The 22,640-nt window shown below is 41.7% G+C and overlaps 1 protein-coding gene across 1 annotated transcript; it reads left to right on the forward strand.

The window, feature by feature from the left end:
* The first annotated feature begins 251 nt into the window (after positions 1-251).
* On the forward strand, positions 252-21,721 carry LOC134295313 (uncharacterized). Its single transcript, XM_062967402.1, has 9 exons — positions 252-445; positions 669-779; positions 9,900-10,010; positions 11,114-11,223; positions 12,502-12,555; positions 14,223-14,306; positions 14,425-14,518; positions 17,450-17,520; positions 20,081-21,721. Exons 3-9 carry the CDS (start codon positions 9,937-9,939, stop codon positions 21,511-21,513), a joined length of 1,920 nt encoding a protein of 639 aa, XP_062823472.1. The 5' UTR covers positions 252-445; positions 669-779; positions 9,900-9,936; the 3' UTR covers positions 21,514-21,721.
* Positions 21,722-22,640: the final 919 nt, after the last annotated feature.

The following is a 22,640-nucleotide window of genomic DNA, read 5'->3' on the forward strand; positions in this document are numbered from 1 at the left end:
TTTTCCTCAAGCTAAACAGGTCCCCAGGTCCCTCAGCCATTCCTCTACAGGGCTTGATTTCCAAACCCTTGATCATTTTAGTCGCCCTTCTCTGAACACATTCCAGCTTGTCCATATCCTCCTTGAATTGTGGTGCCCAAGACCAAAGCAAAATGGATTTCAGGGCCTTGGTTCCATTGCATGCGTGTGAGGTCACCATTGTTGTTTTGTGCATGGAATTTGGATCCGCTCATCAGAAGGTTCCATTCCGTGGACGGTTGGAGAACAATATGCCCTGCTGTCTCGCTGACTTACATTTCCTTCTCTCCCACGCAGACTGGCTAATTTTATCTTATTAAAACCTTGTTTTGTTTTGTTTTGCTTTGTAGGAAGAGAATTGTGCCCACATCTCTCTGCAGAACCATTTGGTTTTATAATTAATAGATTTATCACTGTTGGCAACAAGGTAACGACTACGGTTGTACTACACCTAACTGTACTGGTGTAAAAACAATGTGTTTACCTTTTTAATGGCCATTGTCCTAGAATGATGAGACACATCTTCTTTTAAATAGCGATGTAGCACAATTGAGCTAGTTAATGTTAAGAGTCTATGATTGTCTTTACTTTCTGCAATCAGCATTTTATTCACAGTTTTACAATAGGTGTAAATTTTTATCACTCGTTAGGCAAGCAGAAGAATGAATTGAACTTCAAGAGAATTACTTAAGAATTGGCTACAGTGATATAACGGGGTAATAACTGCTCCAAGGACCAGCCATCCAGTAAGAAAAGAAAAGGTAAGTGTCATATAAAATATGGGGAAAGAAACGATAAAAGAAAGGACCGGAAAGGTGGGGTGGTTCAGTAAAGAAGACAGATGTCCACAAACAGGAACGTCTCATTCCATGTCAACAGAATTGCTAGGCGCTAAGTAATAGGAATGAAGGTTGATGAAAAAAGCTTTACAGTACAACTGAAACATAAAATGTTATATTCTATATCTCCTTCCAAGCCATGGTGGTTGGAAGAAATCTATTATGCGAGCAAAAGGAAATTAGATGAATTAAGCATAAGTCTTGCTTAATCTATATATATAAAAGAGTGATGGCATCAGGGCAGTGGACAAAACAACAAAACTACAGGCCCCCCAACCTCGAAATTTGACAACACAACCCATCATCCACGCCTCAAGGTTGATACAACAAAAAGAAAAGAAAAATAAAGTCCTAATTAGAGGGAGAGCAATAATTGTTTTTATCCAATTGCTGCCAGTTTAGAGGGCTAATCTCTGCCCACTTCGTTGCCTAGCAACCAAGGGACAGCCAGGTTTCAGTTAGGGGACAGGCAAATTTAGGCCTCACTTAGTCTTCTTCCACAGATTATCTAATTTGCACTGGATTATATGGCAGTGTAGACTCAAGGTCCTTCCACACAGCTATATAACCCATTTATAATCTTACATTATCTGCTTTGCACTGGATTATCTTGACTCCACACTGCCATATAATCCACTTCAGTGTGCATTTTATACAACTGTGAAGAAGGGGCCTCATATAATCCAGTTCTAAGCAGATAATATAAGATGATCAATATACAGTAGACTCTCACTTATCCAACATAAACAGGCCAGCAGGATAAGTAAATATATTGGATAATAAGAAGGGATTCAGGAAAAGCTGATTAAACATCAAATTAGGTAATCGTTATACAAATTAAGCACCAAAACATCATATTATACAACAAATTTGACAGAAAAGGTAGTTCCATGCGCAGTAATGCTATGTAGTAATTACAGTAGAGTCTCACTTATCCAACACTCGCTTATCCAACGTTCTGGATTATCCAACGTATTTTTGTAGTTAATGTTTTCAATATATCGTGATATTTTGGTGCTAAATTCATAAATACAGTAATTACTACATAGCATTACTGCGTATTGAACTACTTTTTCTGCCAAATTTGTTGTCTAACATGATGTTTTGGTGTTTCATTTGTAAAATCATAACCTAATTTGATATTTAATAGGCTTTTCCTTAACGCCTCCTTATTATCCAACATATTCGGTTATCCAACATTTTGCCAGCCCACTTATGTTGGATAAGTGAGACTCTACTGTACTGTATTTACAAATTTACCAGTAAAATATCACAATGAATTTGAAACACTGACTACAAAAACATTGATTATGAAAAGGCAGACTGTGTTGGATAATCCAGAACATTGTATAAGCGAATGTTGGATAAGTGAGATTCTACTTTGATATGAAATAATTTCTAGGATAGAATAATGCAGAACAATATAATCTCTAAAACCAGGACAGTAATAAAGAAATAAAGAAAGTAAATAAAGCAAGGAAATTGGAAATTCCACAAAGGAAACAATCAGGGCCAGCTAACACCTCCCGAGAAAGGATTCTTCCAGAAAGGAAGCTGAGAAGGCAGTGAAGCACTATGTATTACCAAAGTCATTATTATTACTATCATTACTACCCTTACTATTATTATTATTATTATTATTATTATTATTATTGTGTTGCGGTCAACCGTGAAAATGAATACAATCTGGCTCCAAGTATTCAAAAACACTCAAATCAGAATATATAAAAATTAATGTGGTATAATAAAACAGAACAATACAATCTCTAAAATCAGAACACTAAATAAAGAACAACACTCTGAAAATAGGGGAATTCCACACAGAAAACAATCAGGGCCAGCTAACACCTCCCAACAAAGGATTCCCATCATCAAAGTCTGGCCAATCCTCTGTTTTCTCAGGGCCACAGACAGTAGAAGCATATAAAATATCGCAAACAACACCACTCTGAAAACAAGGTAATTCCAGTCAGGAAACAATCAGGGCCAGCTAACACCTCCCAACAAAAAAATCACTCAGGGAGGAAACAGCTAGGCTTTAAATCTGCAAGGCCATTACATCCTAATCATTTTTCCTAATTGCAGCATTCATACTTGCCTCCAACAGACAAAAAAAACCAATCAGAAATATTGTATATTCACAACCTTTAGGAAATAATGTCCCCTGATGGCACAGCATGTTAAAGCGCTGAGCTGCTGAACTTCTGGACCGAAAGGCCGCAGGTTTGAATTGGGGGAACTGACAGAGCCCCCACTGTTAGCCCCAGCTTCTGCCAACCCAGAAGTTCAAAAACATGTAAATGTGAGTGCATCAATAGGTACTGCTCCGGTGGGAAGGTAACGCCGCTCCATGCAGTCATCCCACATGACCTTGGAGGAGTCTACGGACAACGATGGCTCTTCGGCTTAGAAATGGAGATGAGCACCAACCCCCAGAATCAGACACGACTGGACTTAACGTCAGGGGAAAACGTTTACCCTTTACCTTAACTACCACCAATTCCTCAATACTTTATTTCCCATACCACCATTCTTCGCCACAGCAACGCGTGGCCGGGCACAGCTAGTCTATATATATAAAAGGGTAATGAAATTTCGGCCTAGGACAAAACAACAAAACTACACATCCCAGAAACACTAAACTTGGCAGCACAACCCCTCATCCATGCCTCTACGTTCATACAACAAAAAGCTCCAGCTACTCCAGAAAATGGCCAGGCTTTGAGACTGCAAGGCTATTCACTGCTATTCCACCTGATCGACGAAGGATTCCCATAAGCCACAGCAACGCGTGGCCGGGCAAAGCTAGTGATTGATAAAAGACTAGGGAATTTGACCTACTATGTTGTTAGGTAAAGCTAAAGGTGTAAGCAGCCCTGTCCTTATGTCAGGAGGACAGCTTGAGGAAGGCATGTAGCGGCTAAGAGATCCTGGAGCACTCTCAGCCGCCACGTGTCCCACCTTCCTTTCAACATAAGGATTGCATGAGCAGTCCCTTCCTTATGCTGGGAGGACAACCTGAGGATGACCCAGGCCCTCCCCTGCCCCCTCCTGGCCCCGCCCCTGACATTATGTCTAGTCGTGTCCAACTCTGGGGGTCGGTGCACATCTCCATTTCTAAGCCAAAGAACCAGCGTTGTCCGTAGACATCTCCAAGGTCATGTGGCCGGCATGAATGCATGGAGTGCCATTACCTTCCCGCCAGAGCAGTACCTATTGATCTACTCACATTTGCATGTTTTCTTTTAAAATATATATATATTATTGGTATATATAAAGTTGAAATACATTGAAAGAGTGGGAACAATTTTTAATTAGAAAGGTGGGGAAAAATAGAGAAAAGCAAAAAGGAAACGTAGAGAAGATAGAAGAAAAAAAGAAAGGGAGAAAAAGGAAAAGAAGAAAAAAAGGTATATGTGTGTGTGTGTGTGTGTATGTATGTATATATATACAGTAGAGTCTCACTTATCCAACATTCTGGATTATCCAACACATTTTTGTAGTCAATGTTTTCAATACATCGTGATATTTTGGTGCTAAATTCGTAAATACAGTAATTACTACATAGCATTACTGTGTATTGAACTACTTTTTCTGTCAAATTTGTTGTATAACATGATGTTTTGGTGTTTAATTTGTAAAATCATAGCCTAATTTGATGTTTAATAGGCTTTTCCTTAATCCCTCCTTATTATCCAACATACTTGCTTATCCAACGTTCTGTCGGCCCATTTATGTTGGATAAGTGAGACTGTATTGTATGTGTGTGTGTGTGTGTGTGTGTGTGTATATATATATATATATATATATGAAAAAGGTAAATATATTTTATTTTATATATAAAAAATTGTGGGGGGAAAGAAAAGTTAAAAAAAAATTGACTTCCATCGTAGCCTTTGCGATTCCTAATTTCAGAAAAAGTCTTTGTTGAGGGTAAGAAGTCTTGTCTTTAACATAAAATAAATCGGCTATTCTTTACTTCTCCAAGAGAAAGAGAGGCCCAGAGGGAAAAAAAGAAACAATTGTTCTTTAATAAAGAATGCTACATTTTCTTTTCCTTTCATATTCCTTTACCTTGGACCAAACTGCTATGTTGGGAGAAGCTGAGACTAACAGCAGGAGCTCACTCTGGTCCGCGGATTTGAAGTGCCGAACTTTCATTCAGCAAGTTCAGCATCTCAGCGGTTTAATCCGCATAACCACTTGGGTCATGTAACTGTGTAACTGTGCCATTCATCAGTCATGGGCAAAGATTTTTGTCTTGGGGCCACAATGCAGGCATGGCTGAGAGGGCTGGGCCAGGAGGAAGGGGGGGCTGGGTATGCGCTGGGCGGGGCAGGGCCAGGAGGAGGCTGGGGAGGGCCTGGGTCATCCTCAGGTTGTCCTCTCAGCATAAGGACAGGACTGCTCACCCCATCTTTATGTCGAAAGGAAGGCAGGACACGTAGTGGCTGAGAGTGCTCCAGGGCCTCTCAGCCACTGCATGCCTTCCTCGAGCTGTCCTCCTGACATAAGGATAGGGCCGCTTACACCGGCGTCATGCCAGGAGGAAGAGGAGGGCTCTCAGCTGCTGCATGCCTTTCTCCTTTGTCTTTTTGGCATGACAGGGAAAATTTGGAGGGCCTGAGGTAAGCGCCCAGGGGGCAGCATCTGGCCCCCGGGCCTTAGTTTGCCCATGCCTGCATTACATCGACAATATTCAGGCATTAACTGTATGGTGTAGATGCACACTTAGTGGGCTTTCCTTTAAAGTTAATGTTTGCAGGGTTTGGCTACATATTAGTGCATATCTTTTTCATCGTAACCTTGATTCATTAACTGCAGAATTCTGTTTCGGTCTGAACACCATCTCCCAGCCCATCTGAAATAAGGATGTATCTGTATCACACAATTAAAGCACTACAATGCCACTATAAAAATTTCATGAATCCACCCTATGAAATTTTGGGATTTGTAGTATGATGAAGTTCCCAGGAACTCCTGGTGTATAGGAGCTCCCACACAGGAAATTCTAAGTATTTCAGAAAAAGACAAATCTCAGAATGGGATGGAATCCTGGCATTTAAAGTGGTATCAAAGCACTATAACTGTGTAGTGTGAGCATACTTATAATCTCTTAGGATAATGTATATTTCCGGCCAATATTATTCTGTGCACGGAACCACTATAATTCAAATCATGATGATTTTATGCACTAGATAGGCATTCAGAAGGTGTAGCTCTATTTGCATAAAATAAAATAAAAGTGTAGGCATGGTGATAACATTATAATATGCATTTTTAGAAGGGTAATTACAATATATGTTTTATAGGCGTGCTTCTTTTTCTAACAATTTAATCCTGAGTGAACAGGCAAGAACTGGCCTTTGAATCTTGTTGAGAATCAATTGGATTGTGAAACGGTGTTTCTGGATGACTGAAATAGCAAGGAGATGGAGAATAGTAGAAATAGAGATGGAAAAAGAGACATGGCACGGGGGATTTCAAGGAGTTGAACCGGGGAGGAATTATGTTGTCATGGCCGGAATCACTGGGTTGCTGTGAGTTTTCTGGGCTGTATGGCCATGTTCCAGAAGCATTCTCTCCTGACGTTTCGCCCACATCTATGGCAGGCATCCTCAGAGGTGTGAGGTCTGTTGGAAACTAGGAAAGTGGGATTTATATATCTGTGGAAATCGGGAGGAATTGCCCAAGAACAGATGGTAGCCTTACTTAATTCCCCTTGCCAACGGCTTCTGAAATGCAGATAGATAGATGCTTTGTATTCATTTTCAAGTTTTTTCTCTGTAGCCAGGTGGCCAAGCCTCATCACCTCTCCAGACATAACTGCTAGAGATTAGAAGGTTAGCCTTCTGATCCAAAAGTCTTGCATTAATGTATAGGGTTACCAGGTCAGGGCTGTCTCAGGATGAAAGGTTTCACAGTCAAATCTGAAATCCTAGAGATGAGTCCTTGTGATGTCCTGGGAGTAGACTCTGGTGATGTTGCTAAGGTCATGTTTCTAATTTTCTAAAGTGTGGGATATTAGGCACTAACTTAGTAGCCCCGGTGGCGAAGTGTGTTAAAGCACTGAGCTGCTGAACTTGAAGACCGAAAGGTCGCAGGTTCAAATCCCGGGAGCGGAGTGAGCGCCCGCTGTTAGCTCCAGCTTCTGCCAACCTAGCAGTTCGAAAACATGCCAATGTGAGTAGATCAATAGGTACTGTTGAGGTGGGAAGGTAACGGAGTTCCATGCAGTCATGCTGGCCACATGACCTTGGAGGTGTCTACGGACAACGCCGGCTCTTCGGCATAGAAATGGAGATGAGCACCAACCCCAGAGTCAGACATGACTGGACTTAACGTCAGGGGAAAACCTTTACCTTCAGTTGCACAGGGTATACCATTCAAAGAAAACAAACATCAAGTCTCAAAATAAAGAAAAGACAAATACATTTGGTCTTGCCCTGAGATTCCTCCTCCTTGCCTTGGGGGCTGGAAAAAAGGGTCTTGGTTCTGAGATTCATGGCCAGGACTTGAGACCTGGAAGCCCTGTAAAAGAAACGTCCTACTGGACTTATCTAGACTGACGGACTAAACTTTGGTGGTTGCAGAGACACATCAGAAGGGGAGAATGGAGACTAATGGGCAGGTGATACTAGCACAGCGTTTTTCAACCTGGGGATTGGGACCCCTGGGGGGGTCGCGAGGGGGGTGTCAGAGGGGTTGCCAAAAACCATCAGAAAACACATATTACTGATGGTCTTAGGACCTCCTTTGGCAGAGGAGGCTGAAGATCTCTCCGCCTGTCATGGGGTTTCTGTGTGGGAAGTTTGGCCCAATTCTATTGTTGGTGGGGTTCAGAATGCTCTTTGATTGGAGGTGAACTATAAATCTCAGTAACTACAACTCCCAAATGTCTATTTCCCCCAAATTCCACCAGTGTTCACATTTGGGCATATTGAGTATTTGTGCCAAGTTTAGTCCAGATCCATCATTGTTTGAATCCATTGTTCTCTGGATGTAGGTGAACTACAACTCCAAATCTCAAGGTCAATGCCCACCAAACCTTTCCAGTATTTTTAGTTGATCATGGGAGTTCTGTGTGCCAAGATTAATTCAATTCCATTGTTGGTGGAGTTCAGAATGCTCTTTGATTGTAGGTGAACTATAAATCCCAGCAACTACAACTTCCAAATGAAAAAATCAATCCCCCTCCCAACCTCACTAGTATTCAAATTTGGGTGTATCGGGTATTTGTGCCAAATTTGGTCCAGTGAATGACAATACATCTTAGATATCAGATACTTACATTACAATTCATAACAGTAGCAAAATTACAGTTATGAAGTAGCAACAAAAACAATGTTATGGTTGGGGGTCACCACAACATGAGGAACTGTATTAAGGGGTCGGGGCATTAGGAAGGTTGAAAACCACTGGTACCATTCTGCATCCACCCCACCCCACACACACATGGTAAAAAGATGTAACCATCTTGTGTTTTGTTTTGGGGGTCAGTTTTGGCGGCATGCATCCTCTGACAAAAGCTCTGAAGTGTCCATTCAACCCTGAGCCAAAGAACAATAGGCCGAAAGGGTCATTCAGGCCTTTTCTAGAGCGCTTCCTAGCTAGTCTTGGGAAAAGGCCAACCTACAGCTAACTTTGTTTAAGATTTTCAGCTAGTGCCCAACTGTTGCTAAGTACTCTCTCTCTTCCTCTCACTCTCTGTGTAGGTGTGTATAAAATTGCATAATACTGGGAAAGTGCTTAACAGAGAGAGGATAACAGCAAACACCATCCACGGATTAATGACTTCAGGCACTATTATGTGCTGAAATTATGTATTATGCCATTAACCATGGCAACACGCTGGCCTGATTTCAATTGCTTAATTCTGACTAAAGGAAACCCATCAAACTAATTGTAAAATGATGAGTGAACACATAAGTAAATCCCACCAATTAAATGGTTCTGCTTTGGTTGGGACTAACAATAGGATCCAGGCCATTGAGTATGTTTCGACATAACACTAATCCAGTGTTTAGTTCTATAAAGATGGGGGGGGGGGGTGTCTTGGATTCCTCCATATCCATTCCTTTCTTCTCTAGCACAACTGAGGAAAATATTAGAAACAGTTTTTCTTTTTGATTATTAATTCAACTATAATATATTCTAAACTTTAAAATGACAGGTAGTTTCAAAATGATATGTTCAAACTAGGAGTTAAGTAGAGTTAGGCCCCTTCTACACAGTCCTTGGTGGCACAGCGGGTTAAACCGCTGAGCTGCTGAACTTGCTGACTGAAAGGTTGCCAGGTTTGAATCCAGGGAGCGGGGTGAGCTCCCACTGTTAGCCCCAGCTTCTGCCAACCTAGCAGTTTGAAAACATGCAAATGTGAGTAGATTGATAGGTACCGCTCCGGCGGGAAGGTAACGGTGCTCTATACAGTCATGCTGGCCACATGACCTTGGAGACATCCACAGACAATGCTGGCTTTTCGGCTTAGAAATGGAGTTGAGCACCAACCTCCAGAGCCGGATACAACTGGGCTTAATGTAAAGGTAAAACCTTTACCTTTACTACGCTGTCCTTGTAATTCCAGGATCCAATCCTAGATTATCTACTTATCCCAGATTATATGGCAGTGGAGACATATAATCCAGTTCAAAGCAGATAATCTGGGATCAGATCCTGGGATATAAGGACAGTGTAGAAAGGGCCTAAGACAGTTGCCTTGGGCAGCTGATTGTTACACTCTCACAGCTTAAAAGGAAGGCCATGGCAAACCATTCAAATCGTGCCAAGAAACTTCCATCACAGGTTCACCTTAGAGTCAGAAATGGCTGAACAGTCAGAAATTATTTGAAAGCACCCAACAACAATTTTATCTAGTTCCTTCATAATCCTTGTCTTCTTCTGATTTCTTGACTCTGTTCTGAGTAATGTAACAATTATTTTTGTTTCCTTTCTAGTTGGGGCTTGTGGCAAATTTTCCAAGACTTAATAAAATCTGTCTCCATGTATCTCAAGAAATCGTAACACATTCCAATTGATTTTCAGATTTGGCTCCTTCTCTGCCAGTTTGTGCACTGGATGGATGGGCATCATGGCGAATTACTACAAAATCCTGGATGTCCCACAGAGTGCCTCTATGAACGATATCAAAAAAGCGTAAGATATATCCTCTGACAGTTCATAATAATAATTTAAAAACTTTATTTATAACCTGTGTCCATCTCCCCGAGGGGACTTGGAGCGGTTCACATGGGGACCAACAAGCCCAAAAATCAACAATAAATGCAGAACACAATAACAACATATATAATTAAAACAATTAACAATAAAAAAACCTTCATAAAATACATTAGCAGGTATCAGAACAAAAGGTGGAACTATTAAAAATTGTCAAGGAAGGCAGGCATGTGCAAAAATGCAAGGTAATAGAATTAGCAATAGGAATGAAGTGCTGGAGATTAGGGCAGTAAACAATTAAGACTGGGTGGTGATAAAACTGACCCTTTCTGTACCATATCACCAGCATCCAATCCTTATCTCTCACTCTCAGCTTCATTTATTTCTCTGCTAACAAATCCCAATAGTGCAGTGGTTCTCAGCCTGGGATCCCCTGACATTTTTGGCCTACAACTCCCAGAAATCCCAGCCAGTTTACCAGCTGTTAGGATTTCTGGGAGTTGAAGGCCAAAAACATTTGGGGACCCCAGGTTGAGAACCACTGCAATAGTGTCTGATATGAAGTAACTTGGTTTCTCTTGGTAGCTCTGGGTAATGGGCAAATCTTTAGCTTGATGACAGTAGCAAAAGTTGCAGTAGGGTACCTCCAACGGAGTGTCTCTCTCTCTCTTCTTTTCTTATTGTGGGGATGGTTGTCACATAAAAACCAGGTGTGTGATGGTCCCAGTCGAGATTGGAGCCATGTTTGCTCATACAAGAAAAAACATGAGAATTACCTTAAATGGGACATTAAATATTTAATACAGTGTATTACAGAACTTGAGAAAGCCACTTTTTTGGATGATAGCTCACCGCACCCCTACTGGCTGACGAATTTTGGGAGCTGTCATCCACAAAAGTAACTTTTTCTCAGAGGTTCAGTTTCACCCTGGGTCAGGAGTAATGGGCTATAGTCCCATCACCATTACAACTTAGTTATGTGTCACGTGGAAAATGAGAAGTTCTTAAAATAAAGATGGTCATGTAATTCTAACAGGTATACATAACCAATCGTGTCTTTTGCATCTCATGGAACTATGTAGATACCGGAGTAAGGTGCTCAGATGGCACCCAGATAAAAACCCAGAAAACAGGAAGGAAGCTGAGCAGAAGTTCAAGGAGATTGTGGAAGCCTACAAAGTCCTTTCAGATAGTAAGGAATCCAATTTCTTGCTAGCATTGCCATTCGTTTTCCTTGTTGCCAAGTGATATCCCACTCATTTATTTTTACTGATTGATCAACAGTACAAAACATCATTAAAAGATATTAAACCTTTTAAACCACTGTGGAATTGAATTTAATGATAGATGACACAAAATGTGTTAAATCAGTCTATGTAAATTATCGCTTGGTTTTTAAGCCAGCATTTCCCAAACTAGTTTTTTTCCTACATCATTCCTGACCGTTAGGCAAGCTGGCTAGGCCTTAATGGGATTTGGAGACTAAAACATCTGGACAACACCAGGTTGGGAAGGCTTGAAACAGGTCCATACAGAGTAGAATAATTTCCTCCAAATTCACTTCAGCCATGGGAAAAAGCTCATTTTTGCTCATCTTTCAGGGCATTTGCTGTAAGCCCATTCCTACAGTTTCCCTCTAGACAGAACATAATCTGTTTATAATCACCGTGTTGGATTTGGTACACCCTTTGGGATTATTTTTTGCAAGAACAGGAAAAGTTCATCCTTTGTACTATAGGTAATTGATATAGGTGATATATCTATATCCCTAAATCTCTGAGCTTATTCTGATTGAGCTTTGCAAGAAAGATGGATCTACAGCCATTCTGTATTTTGACACCCCATCGTCCTAGTAGCAGGATAATACAATGCTCCTTGTTTTCCTATTGCCGAACTAGAAATGCATAAATAGTTTTTATCAAAATCCATTCTTAAGAAAGGCCTTGTAATACATGCCCAATTCCCATACTCGCAACTTGGAAAAGTAAGTTTCCTATTATTGGTTATAGCACTTGCAAAGTAGTGTGTTGCCATTGCTTGATATGATATTTCAGAGTTAACTTGTTCTATTAATTGCTGCATGTCTTGTTACTTTTCTGTAACTTCTTGCGAGGCTCCCCGTCTCCCTGAGAGTGGAAATAACCACACCGACAAAACAATGACATTAAACTTGTACACTGCTTGTAAATTATTACTTCCACTACACATAGTACACAGATAGAGGGTGGGAGATTGAAGCTACAGCCATGACAAGTAGAGGCAACAGTAAGGAATGTTGGGATTTGCAATTGAACAACATCTTGATTCCCAACGTTGAATAGAGGTTGGATTTATGGTTGTCGGAGACATCCAGGTTCACAGGTTAATCTCTTGGTTGTTATGAAGGACATCAACATTAAAAGTGGAATCATACAACATTAGAAATAACAATATTGCTGCAAATTCCCTCTAATTTTGCTTTCTGTTCCAGAAAACACGCGTGACCACTATGATGGAAGCAGCAAGGACACTTTCAAAGAAACAAGTGAGTTCTTTAGAGAGATGACAAAACCTGCATCCAACAACTTGGTCAAGTCTAGTGGTTTCACTAAGGGTTTGGTGGGGTAGTTGGCAATGGTCTGACTATATGGATCTGACTATATGTTTTTTAAAAAATTATATTGCATTTAAAAGTTTTAATTGATTTTATGGACTGTGTAATTTTGATTTTGTGTAGGCATCAAATTAGTGCCATTGTTGTAAGCCGTTCTGAGTCCCCTCGGGTGAGAAGGGCGGGATATAAATGTTGGAAATAAATAAAATAAATAAATAATGAATGCATATAGCCCATAGCCTAAAAGGTTCAGGAATGTACTCCTCACATTGAAAGAAAGTAGTTTACTGCCATTATTTATTTGCCATATTTATATCCCGCCTTTCTCTACCCCTGGGGAGACTCAAGGCGGCTTACAAACAGCACTATATAGTGCCTAAAGCAGAAAAACATGAAATAAATTAAATTTAAAATTAAGCATACATAAAAACATAATTAAAATACAGTCCAATGTTAAGACACATCATCCAAAAAGCAAGGTCTAAGGCCGATCCAAGGTCAATTGCACGATTTCAAGTAAACTTATTGCACAATACTACTTCTCAAAAGTCTGCTCCCAAAGCCAGGTTTTGACTCTCTTTCTGAAGGCCAGGAGGGAGGGGGCTGACTTAATATTGCTTGGGAGGGAGTTCCACAACCGAGGGGCCACCACTGAGAAGGCCCTCTCTCTTGTCCCCACCAATCACACCTTCGGTGGGGCCAAGAGCAGGGCCTCCCCAGATGATCAGTAAATATGTACTATGAGGGATTTTTTGGAACTCCATCTTGACAGAAATAGAAGTAGCTTGGAATAAACAAGTAACTGTAGTACAGTCGGGAAAGCCTTGGCTTTGTTTTTTAATCACAGCTGTTAGAATTTAAAGTAACAGAGACCGGCATATTCTAATTTTTGACAGAACACAAAAAGAACATCTTTCCCTACCTTTTCACAAATATGGTCAATTCAGACAAGGCTGGAGTGTGTAAATGGAAGGAGTTGATTTTTTTTTTGTTCTCCAAGGAAACATATCTGCTGTAAATGGAAGGTGATATCCTTCCTTAATTCTCACAAAGATCCTCGGAAGAGAAGATGGAACAGCTACCATGTTTCCCTGAAAATAAGACAGTGTCTTATATTAATTTTTGTTCCCAAAGTTGCACTAGGTCTTATTTTCAGGAGATGTCTTATTTTTCTATTAAGAAGAATTCACATTTATTGTTGAACAAAAAAATGAACATTTATCATATATTGTACAGTAGCTGTCATCACAAACCAGCATAACTAGAAAAACTGATTCCTATTAAGAATTTCTTGTTACTACCATTATTTCCATGTACAACAATCTATGGTACGTACATTTACCAATCCTGCATGCCCTGGTATTCTGTTTGGCGGGCATGCTTCCAAACAAAAACTTTGCTAGGTCTTACTTTCAAGGGAGGCCTTATATTTAGCAATTCAGCAAAACCTCTATAGGTCTTATTTTCAGGGGATGTCTTATTTTCAGGGAAACAGGGTAGTGACAGTCTCATTGCTGCCTGTTTAAACAAGCATTGTATTTACATTGACCTATCATTGCACTGAACAGTCATAATGGTCTCTCTTTGTCTTGCCTTAGAGAAAGCAGAGGCTGAGAAACACCTATCGGTGTTTGATCAAGACGGCATCAAAATATTTTTCACAGGAAAACGTTCCTCTTCAGGTAATTTGTAACCATACCTGGAAATTGCTATGAACAGTATTAGTTACCAGTACAACAAACCTGGGCTCTTGGATTAACTTCCAGAAAACACTGAATCAATTAGTAATTTCTATTTCAGATTTTTCTGTATCCTTCTTCAGTGCGCCCAAAAGATTTCACCACTTTTCTATCATGACGGCCATTGTCAATGGCAGAAGAATCACAACTAAAAGGTAAGGGAGCAAAGAGAATGCTTTCCTACCACGCTTTCTCTTAAGACAAGATTGGAAACCTTTGCTTCTCCAGATGCTTTAGACTATCCTTTCCATGATACCTTACCATTGTCCATTGTTCATTTTGCTTGCTGGTGAAAGGATCCAGGTTAGCTTCCTCTGGAGGGAATTCCAGAGCCTGAGAGCAGCCACTGAGGCCCCTTCCACACAGCTGTATAAAATCCACATTGAACTGGATTATATGGCAGTATGGACTCAGATTATCCAGTTCAAAGCAGATATTGTGGATTATCTGCCTTGATATTCTAAGTTATATGGCTAAGTGGAAGGGCCTTCAGAAAGCTCTCTCATGAGTCCTCACTAGAGGGGCCTGTGATGATCGCAGGGGAAGGGGGTGCCAAGAGAGAGACCTCACATGTAAACCTCAAGATTCAGGCAGGTTCATATAGGTAGGGAGATTCTCCACAAGTATAGCACTTTAATCCAAATATTCTCCTCTCCTCCAATAAGATTGGAGAGCTTAGAAGTCTGACAGCATCTTGGAGGGATAGATCTTATCTGTTTAATTGTGGAATTTAGAAGAAAATGCTGTATACAGGAATGTGTTTTTTTTCTAGTAAAGAGGTTGGTTCAAATTTTATTTCATTTGCATTTACCTATTTCATGGATGGTGCTATCCATAAATGTGCTTATGAAGACAGTCAACACCTGGTGGTAGATGAGGTCCTCATATAGAACTGTGTGGTAGGCTAAACTATCTCAGGGACTGGTGGATCTGCCATATTTCCAGATTCTTGAAAAGACCCATATGATCTTCAGAGATGGTGGGGGAGCTCAAAATCTTGCCTCTTTCAAAATTAGACCACATGTAGGCTTAGAGAAGAATAGGCCAATACTCATCTTGCCCAGTAACTGATTCTGTGCTTTAATTCAGTGGTTCTCAACCTGGGGTCCCCAGATGTTTTTGGTCTACAACTCCCAGAAATCCTAGCCAGTTTACCAGCTGTTAGGATTTCTGGGAATTGAAGGTCAAAAACATCTGGGGACCCCAGGTTGAGAACCACTACCTTATATTATGTCAACCCTCTATATGCAATAACTAATAAAAGTTCTGGCCATTTTAAACCCATTAATGATTATATGTAGTGGGTTGCCCCTCACAGTACAGTTGCTGACCCCAGCTAGATCTTTCCGTGTGATGGAACAACCAGTGAAGTTTAAAATAGTGTGCAAGAATATCTTCATATGTGTTTGTGTATAAATATAGTATATTGTGCATAAATAAGAAGTCTTGCCTTCTAAAGGATGTTTACCTTGTTTTGTTATGAATAACTTTTCAATAACTTTAGGCATAGGTTCATTTATTGCAATTTCAGTTTGAGAGGTATAGCAAAACTTTTACAGAACAACAAAGAATGACATTAGACATACAGACATACAGATTCTATGCAACTACATTGGATTCACAAACAACCTACAGTTACATTGGCTAACAAACAGACAAAGGATGGGTTACATTTTCCACTCAGCATTCACACACATGTACATGCATCCATCATCATGCATACATCCAAATATTACCATATCCTTTCTCTCTCCTTGGAGAAGCACCTGCTTAGGCCAGACCCAGCTTCCACTGCAGCCTGCCAACACATAGTTCCAAAACATCAAAACACCAAAACTCCAAAAAGAACATTTCCAAAACGCACTCCTTTCTCTTCCCATGAGAAAAGGAGGCCTGAAAAGTGACCAGAATCCTGCTTTCCCATAGTAGATCTGACACGTACACTATCTGTCTCCCTCCCAATGGAGCAGAGCATAGCGGGTGAATAGCATCGCTGTCTGTCACACTTTCTGGACTTATATAGCAGTATTTTGCTGATGTTGTTCCAAAGTTGTAAATGAATGATAGACGTCTTCCATTCTGGAATATCCTGGACCAGATGTTGAATCTTCTTTTTTTGGTGTTATAAAACATAAGCAGCTCTGTGTTGACTTCTTTCTTAACAGTTGTAAACATTTCCTTAACTCTTATCACTATCACAGTTCTTATCACAGTTTACCAAGCAGGTCAGCTATTTCAGGTCTTATTAGTAACTTTTAATTACAATTTAGCAAGCAGGTAGTTAATGGTTTGCAGGCCTTAATCTACAAACTGGTGTCTTCAAATATACTAGCTCACATTCAGTCATCTTCCATTCATACTCACACATAATAAATCCACATTTATCAGATCTGCACATTACATTTTTGTGGCACAGTTTGGCAGGCAGGAACAACTTGACACACATTACACTGGCTAACACCACATTTGGTTGCCTCAATATTAGCCCTGTTTCTGGGTTTCTATATTTGACTTGCTGATTCCAAATATGTCACCACTTTATCAGATACAGAACACATGCCATCTACCAGTTGCTATCTCTCGCCCATAGAAAACCCATGGTAATCATATTTAAAAACTAGAGCTGATATGTGACCTCATCAGATGTCCTTAGTTTCAGTAGCATGAACTAGATCTTCTATAGTTTTACGACAGAGCCCACCAGCTCCCATCAGATGTCACTGAACTACTTCCGGCGGGGCTCCATTGTAAAACTATAGAAGGTCTGGTGCATGCCGGAGGCTTCCCTTGTTGCCTTTGAGACAAGGAAGGGAAGCTGGGTGGATGACGCTCCCCCTCGTGGAAGGTGGTGACTGTCAAGTCGGATTATATGGGGCATGGGGTGATGGGTTCTCACCTGTCCTGCCAAACACTGCCAGATTCACAATGACGTGTGACAATTTTGGTGGCCTGTGTGAAGAGGCCCATGATCTATGCAATGCAATTTTCTGAATCAATGCCCCAAATAACCACAGGAACAAGTCTAAAAACCAAGACACCAAGAAATGTTTGTTTTCTCCCCCTTTCATCACATTTTCCACCTTCAGACATCTTGAGAATGAAAGCAAGTACTTGGAAGTTGAAGAGGACGGGAAGACGGTATCTATCCATGTTAATGGTAAAGTGAAGTGGGCAAGATTTTATCTCGTGGCCAGTGTTAAATGTTTTGTTTGTTTTATCAGAAGAGTGGGATTTTCAGAAAATACTCTTAACCCTATTGAAAACTGACCCTAACCCTGAAAATTAATTTTTTGTATAACGTTCAAGCCCAACATGACTAAACAGGAAAAAAAAAGTTTATTCCTTTTTGAATTGTAGACACGACAATTCAGCAAGTAAATATTAATCAACCAAGCAAGCATGATATGTCCTGATGCCAGATAGATAGATAGATCTCATCTCATTTCTCTGAATTCCAGATTCAAGGGTTCACACATCACTGCCATTTAACAAATGGCTCAGTTGGCCAAGCCTTTCAGTCTGGCCTTTGAATTTTAATCAGGGAGCATTAGTTTGTCCATGTCTGAGGCAGTGTGCTATATTTTTAATCTTTTGTTGGAAATTATATTTTAAATATGATTGAATCATGTTTTTAAAAAATATTGTTCCATTATATTGTTTTAAAATTCTTTTTAACTTATGTAAACAAATGTGAGTAGCTCAATAGGTACCGCTCCGGTGGGAAGGTAACGGTGCTCCATGCAGTCATGCCGGCCACATGACCTTGGAGGTGTCTACGGACAACGCCAGCTCTTCGGCTTAGAAACGGAGATGAGCACCAACCCCCAGAGTTGGTCACGACTGGGCTTAACGTCAGGGGAAACCTTTACCTTTACCTTTTTAAACAAATGTTTCAGCTTAATCTTTTACATGATTGTAAACGGCTTTGAATCCCATCTTGGGAGCAAGGCAGGATATAAATTCATTTAAATGACTAAGCGAATAGATGTACATGTTCTCCATATCTCCTCATGTCTGGTTAGGTAAAACATCTGGACATCCCCTGGGCAACATCCTTGGAAGGAGAGAGGAGGGAGGGAAAGGGGCGGGTACCAGGGTGCCTCTGGGCATGAGCAGAGCTCTCTCTCTCTTACAAGCCTGGTTCAACTTGGGCTGTCCCTCCAGGTGTCTTGGACTTCAGCTCTCACCATTACTAACAGCCTCAGCCCCCTTCCTATTCCTTTTTCCTTTCTTTTTCCACTTAAGCACTTGAGGGGGAAAAGAAGGGGTCCTGTGGCTGTCAAGAATGGTGGGAGTTCAGTTCCAAAACACTTGGAGGGAAGGCCCAAGTTGGGCCAGGCCTGCTGTATAACATAAAGAAGCGCAACAGGCCTGTGCCAACTTGGGCCCTCCTTCCAGGTGTTTTGGACTTCATCTCCCACCATTCTTGACAGCCTCAGGCCCCTTCCTATTCCTTTTCCCTTTCTTTTTCTGCTTAAGTGGCTGAAGTCCTTCTCTCTCCTTTGGGAGAGACCTTCGTGAGGGAAAAAAAGACTCGAAGAATCCGTTCCCATCTTGCTGTGCGGCCCGGCCCATACCGGTTGCTAAAGGGTGGAGACTGCTTGGCCATTGCTTGTGCCGTTGCTAAGGGGAGGGGCCGTCTCTTACGATGGTTGCTAAGGGGAGTGCTTAGCTGTTGCTAAGGGGAGGAGCCATCTGTGACTGATTGGTTATGGAGCCCCCGATGGCCTAGTGGATTAAAGCCTTGTGATTTTCAATGTGTTGTCGAAGGCTTTCATGGCCTGGATCACAGGGTTGTTGTATGTCTTTGGGCTGTGTGGCTATGTTCCAGAAGTATTCTCTCCTGACGTTTCGCCCACATCTATGGCAGGCATCCTCAGAGGCTGTGAGGCATGGACGGCTAATGACTCTTAACAAAGGATGCCCCCCTGGCAAGAGACAAACCTTTCCAATGCTAATTAGGGTGATTAACTGAAACATTAACACTGGCTTCCAACTGACAAAGGCCTCTTGTCACACCCTGGACTCTCCACAGATATATATTTTTTCCTTCCTTGCCCAGTTTATCCATGCCTCACAGCCTCTAAGGATGCCTGCCATAGATGTGGGCGAAACGTTAGGCGAGAATACTTCTGGAACATGGCCACACAGCCCGAAAAACATACAACAACCCTGCAAAGCCTTGTGACTTGAAGGTTGGGTTGCTGACCTGAAGGCTGCCAGGTTCGAATCCCACCCGGGGAGAGTTCGGATGAGCTCCAGCTCCATGCGGGGACATGAGAGAAGCCTCCCATAAGTATGGTAAAAACATCAAAAAACATCAGGGCGTCCCCTGGGCAATATCTTTGCAGACGGCCAATTCTCTCACACCAGAAGCAACTCACGTTGCTCCTGATACGAAAAAAACAAACAAAAACTGATTGGTCATTGCTTCAGACTTTGTTTTTACCTTTCTCAAGTGGGTTAGGTTTGTGAGAATAGGCTTAAAACACTCGCCAGGTCGAATGCTATGTTGTGTCCAAATTTCATAGCCATTGGTGGAATAATTTGGGAGATATGGTGTCTCTAACGGACAGACATTACATTTTTATTTACAGAAGATAACGGTCCAATTATGGTGGACATGAATTCAACATGAGTGCTATTCTTTCAGTTATTTTTAAGGCTCTCTTGCTGGAACACTGCTTTGAATGACCAGTGCACTTTGTTCATTACAGGCATTCCAGTTTATGGCAGAGAAATTAATCAACCAACAGGAAACGACTGGGATTACAGGCCAGACAGCAGGCACTTTTGCCCAAATAAGTGGCGTGTTTGGACCTTGGAGAGGCGTCGGTGGGCAGATGAATGGCGGTGCTGGGCAAGCAAATGGCGAGACTGGGCAGAGGAGTGCCGTCACTGGGTTGAAGGAGGGCAAACCCAGGAAAACAAAGGTTCCCCTGGGACCCATGCCAGGCATCACCAAACAGATACCTCAAAGGGCAGAGAGCAGCACATCAGACCAGATAAGGGTGGCGGTCCCAAGACAGGGGGGAGGTCTTCTGAATTCCCAATGCCTGGGGCGGAAAAATGTGATCCGAAAGAGAGGTATGCTAGGACAAATAAGGGACAAGGCCAGCCGGATGAGGGAAGTCCCAAAACAGATAAAGATTATTTTGTGTTTCCTAAGCCAGGCGAGATGAACTGTGGTAGGATGGATGAAGATCCTCTGAAGACCAACAAGAGCCAGCACAGAGCAGAGGAGGGGCATGCTGAGCAGGAAGGACACGGCAGAACTAAAAAAGCACAACCTAGGTCAGAGGGGGGACAGTCCAGGCATGACAAGGTCCATCACAGATCAGAGAGGCCAATGCAGGGGTCTCTGGATTCCATGAAACACAAGGCGGTTTTTGAATGCAAATCTCAGGCCGGAAACAGAGAATCCTCTGTTAAAAAACATGGGGAACAATGTGCTGAGGAAAATAATCCCTGTGCTGGAAAAAGTTACAAGATCCAAGAAATGAAGGATGAAAAACTGGAATCCAAAAGCAAGAAAGGTGGGTCCACATTAGATTCTAAACTAGACAAGGGAACGGTATTAAATGGCACAAGGAGCAAGTCTACTGACAGTCAGCCAGATCCCCATGAATTACTGACTTCCTATAGTGCCAGGGGGCATCCAGTGAAAAGAAAAGACCTGCAGAATTGGACAAGAAAGCTACACAGGAAGAGGAGCAAGTCTCGTGGGAGAAGCAGGCCCTACACAAGCAGGAGCAAATCTCAGAAAAATAGGATACTTGATGATCAACAGAAAGAAGAGTCTGAGAGGAATGACATATCAGCTGGAAGTGGAAAGGCATGGTTTGAGGAGGAGACATCTGCAGAATGTAAGGGTGCTCCAAAAAGTAGGAGAAAAGGCCCTCTTCCACCCCTCCAGGGGAGCGAAAGTCCTTTTCAGAGCAAGAAAAGATTGCTCAGAAGGAGGACACGTCACCTCACCTTGAAAAACCTAAGTGACAAATATCAGCCTGCCTCTGAAACTAGTCAGCTCTTGGACATCAATGGGCAACAGCGAGAGAGACTGATGAAAGTGCTTCAGCCAAGTGCACAGCTGCCACATATTCAAGCCCAGAAACTGGGAATGAATCAGATGCCAAAGGTGAGTCGCTGACTTCTAGGAGTGATTGAGCTAGCTTTCAGGCAAGCCAGTGCAGCGCCTGCCTCATGGGCTGTGATCGCTCCCAACAGTTCCCATCAGGTAGTGCAGGGAAGAACCCCATATTTGCTAAGCTCGGAGAGATAGGAGATTTCTAAGACACCATTTTCAGTTGGAAGCAGGAATATTTTCTCAATAAAGACAGCAATGTCACTTCTTGTCATCTGCTTTAGTGGGTGTGTGTATTATTGTACGAGAACCGAAAGATACACAAGAGAGACTCCAACCTGTATCCAGTTGCTTAGACATTTCCAAATTCAACCACTCTAAGGAATCCTTATGGCAATAATAATCAGAATTTGCAGCAGAGTGTGTGGCAATTCAAGGGTTATAGATTTGGATCACATTGAGTTTTGATACTATCTATTCTTTTAAAAATAAGGGACAAATACATAATGCACCTTATAGTATTCCATAAAGAGTGAGCACTCTTGGGTCAGTATGTTGTACCCTAAGAGCTGAGCCCCCAGTGACGCAGTGGGTTAAACCCTTGTGCTGGCAGGACTGATGACTTGAAGGTTGGGTTTCTGACCTGATGGCTGTTGATTCGAATCCAACCCAGGGAGAGCGCGGATGAGATCCCTCTATCAGCTCCAGCTCCATTCGGGGACATGAGAGAAGCCTCCCACAAGGATGGTAAAAACATCAAAACATCCATGCATCCCCTGGGCAACGTCCTTCCAGATGGCCAATTCTCTCACACCAGAAGCGACTTGCAGTTTCTCAAGTCACTCCTGACACGAAAAAAACCAAACAAACCCTAAGTGCTTTCACAGTGGCTTCATTCACATGTAAGGCATGGTTTATATTAGAAACCATGTTTGGTCTAGCTAAAAAATCTTGCAGATGAACAAACAACCCATAATTTCTTTTGCTCATTTCCTATCTTTTCGTGCCATAGAACACTATGCCTCAAACATATTTATAAAACTATATTTTGAATCTGAATGTGTATATGTTTGTTTGAGCATGTGTTTGTGGAGAGAGGGGGGGAGAGGGAGAATCAAAATGAAAGTATTCCCTCCCAGTAAGAATTCTGCCCATTAATACATTTTCCCTTCAATACCCAATTTTCTAGCATC

This window comes from Anolis carolinensis, chromosome 1 (assembly GCF_035594765.1).
Source record: "Anolis carolinensis isolate JA03-04 chromosome 1, rAnoCar3.1.pri, whole genome shotgun sequence".
Lineage (NCBI taxonomy): Eukaryota > Metazoa > Chordata > Lepidosauria > Squamata > Dactyloidae > Anolis > Anolis carolinensis.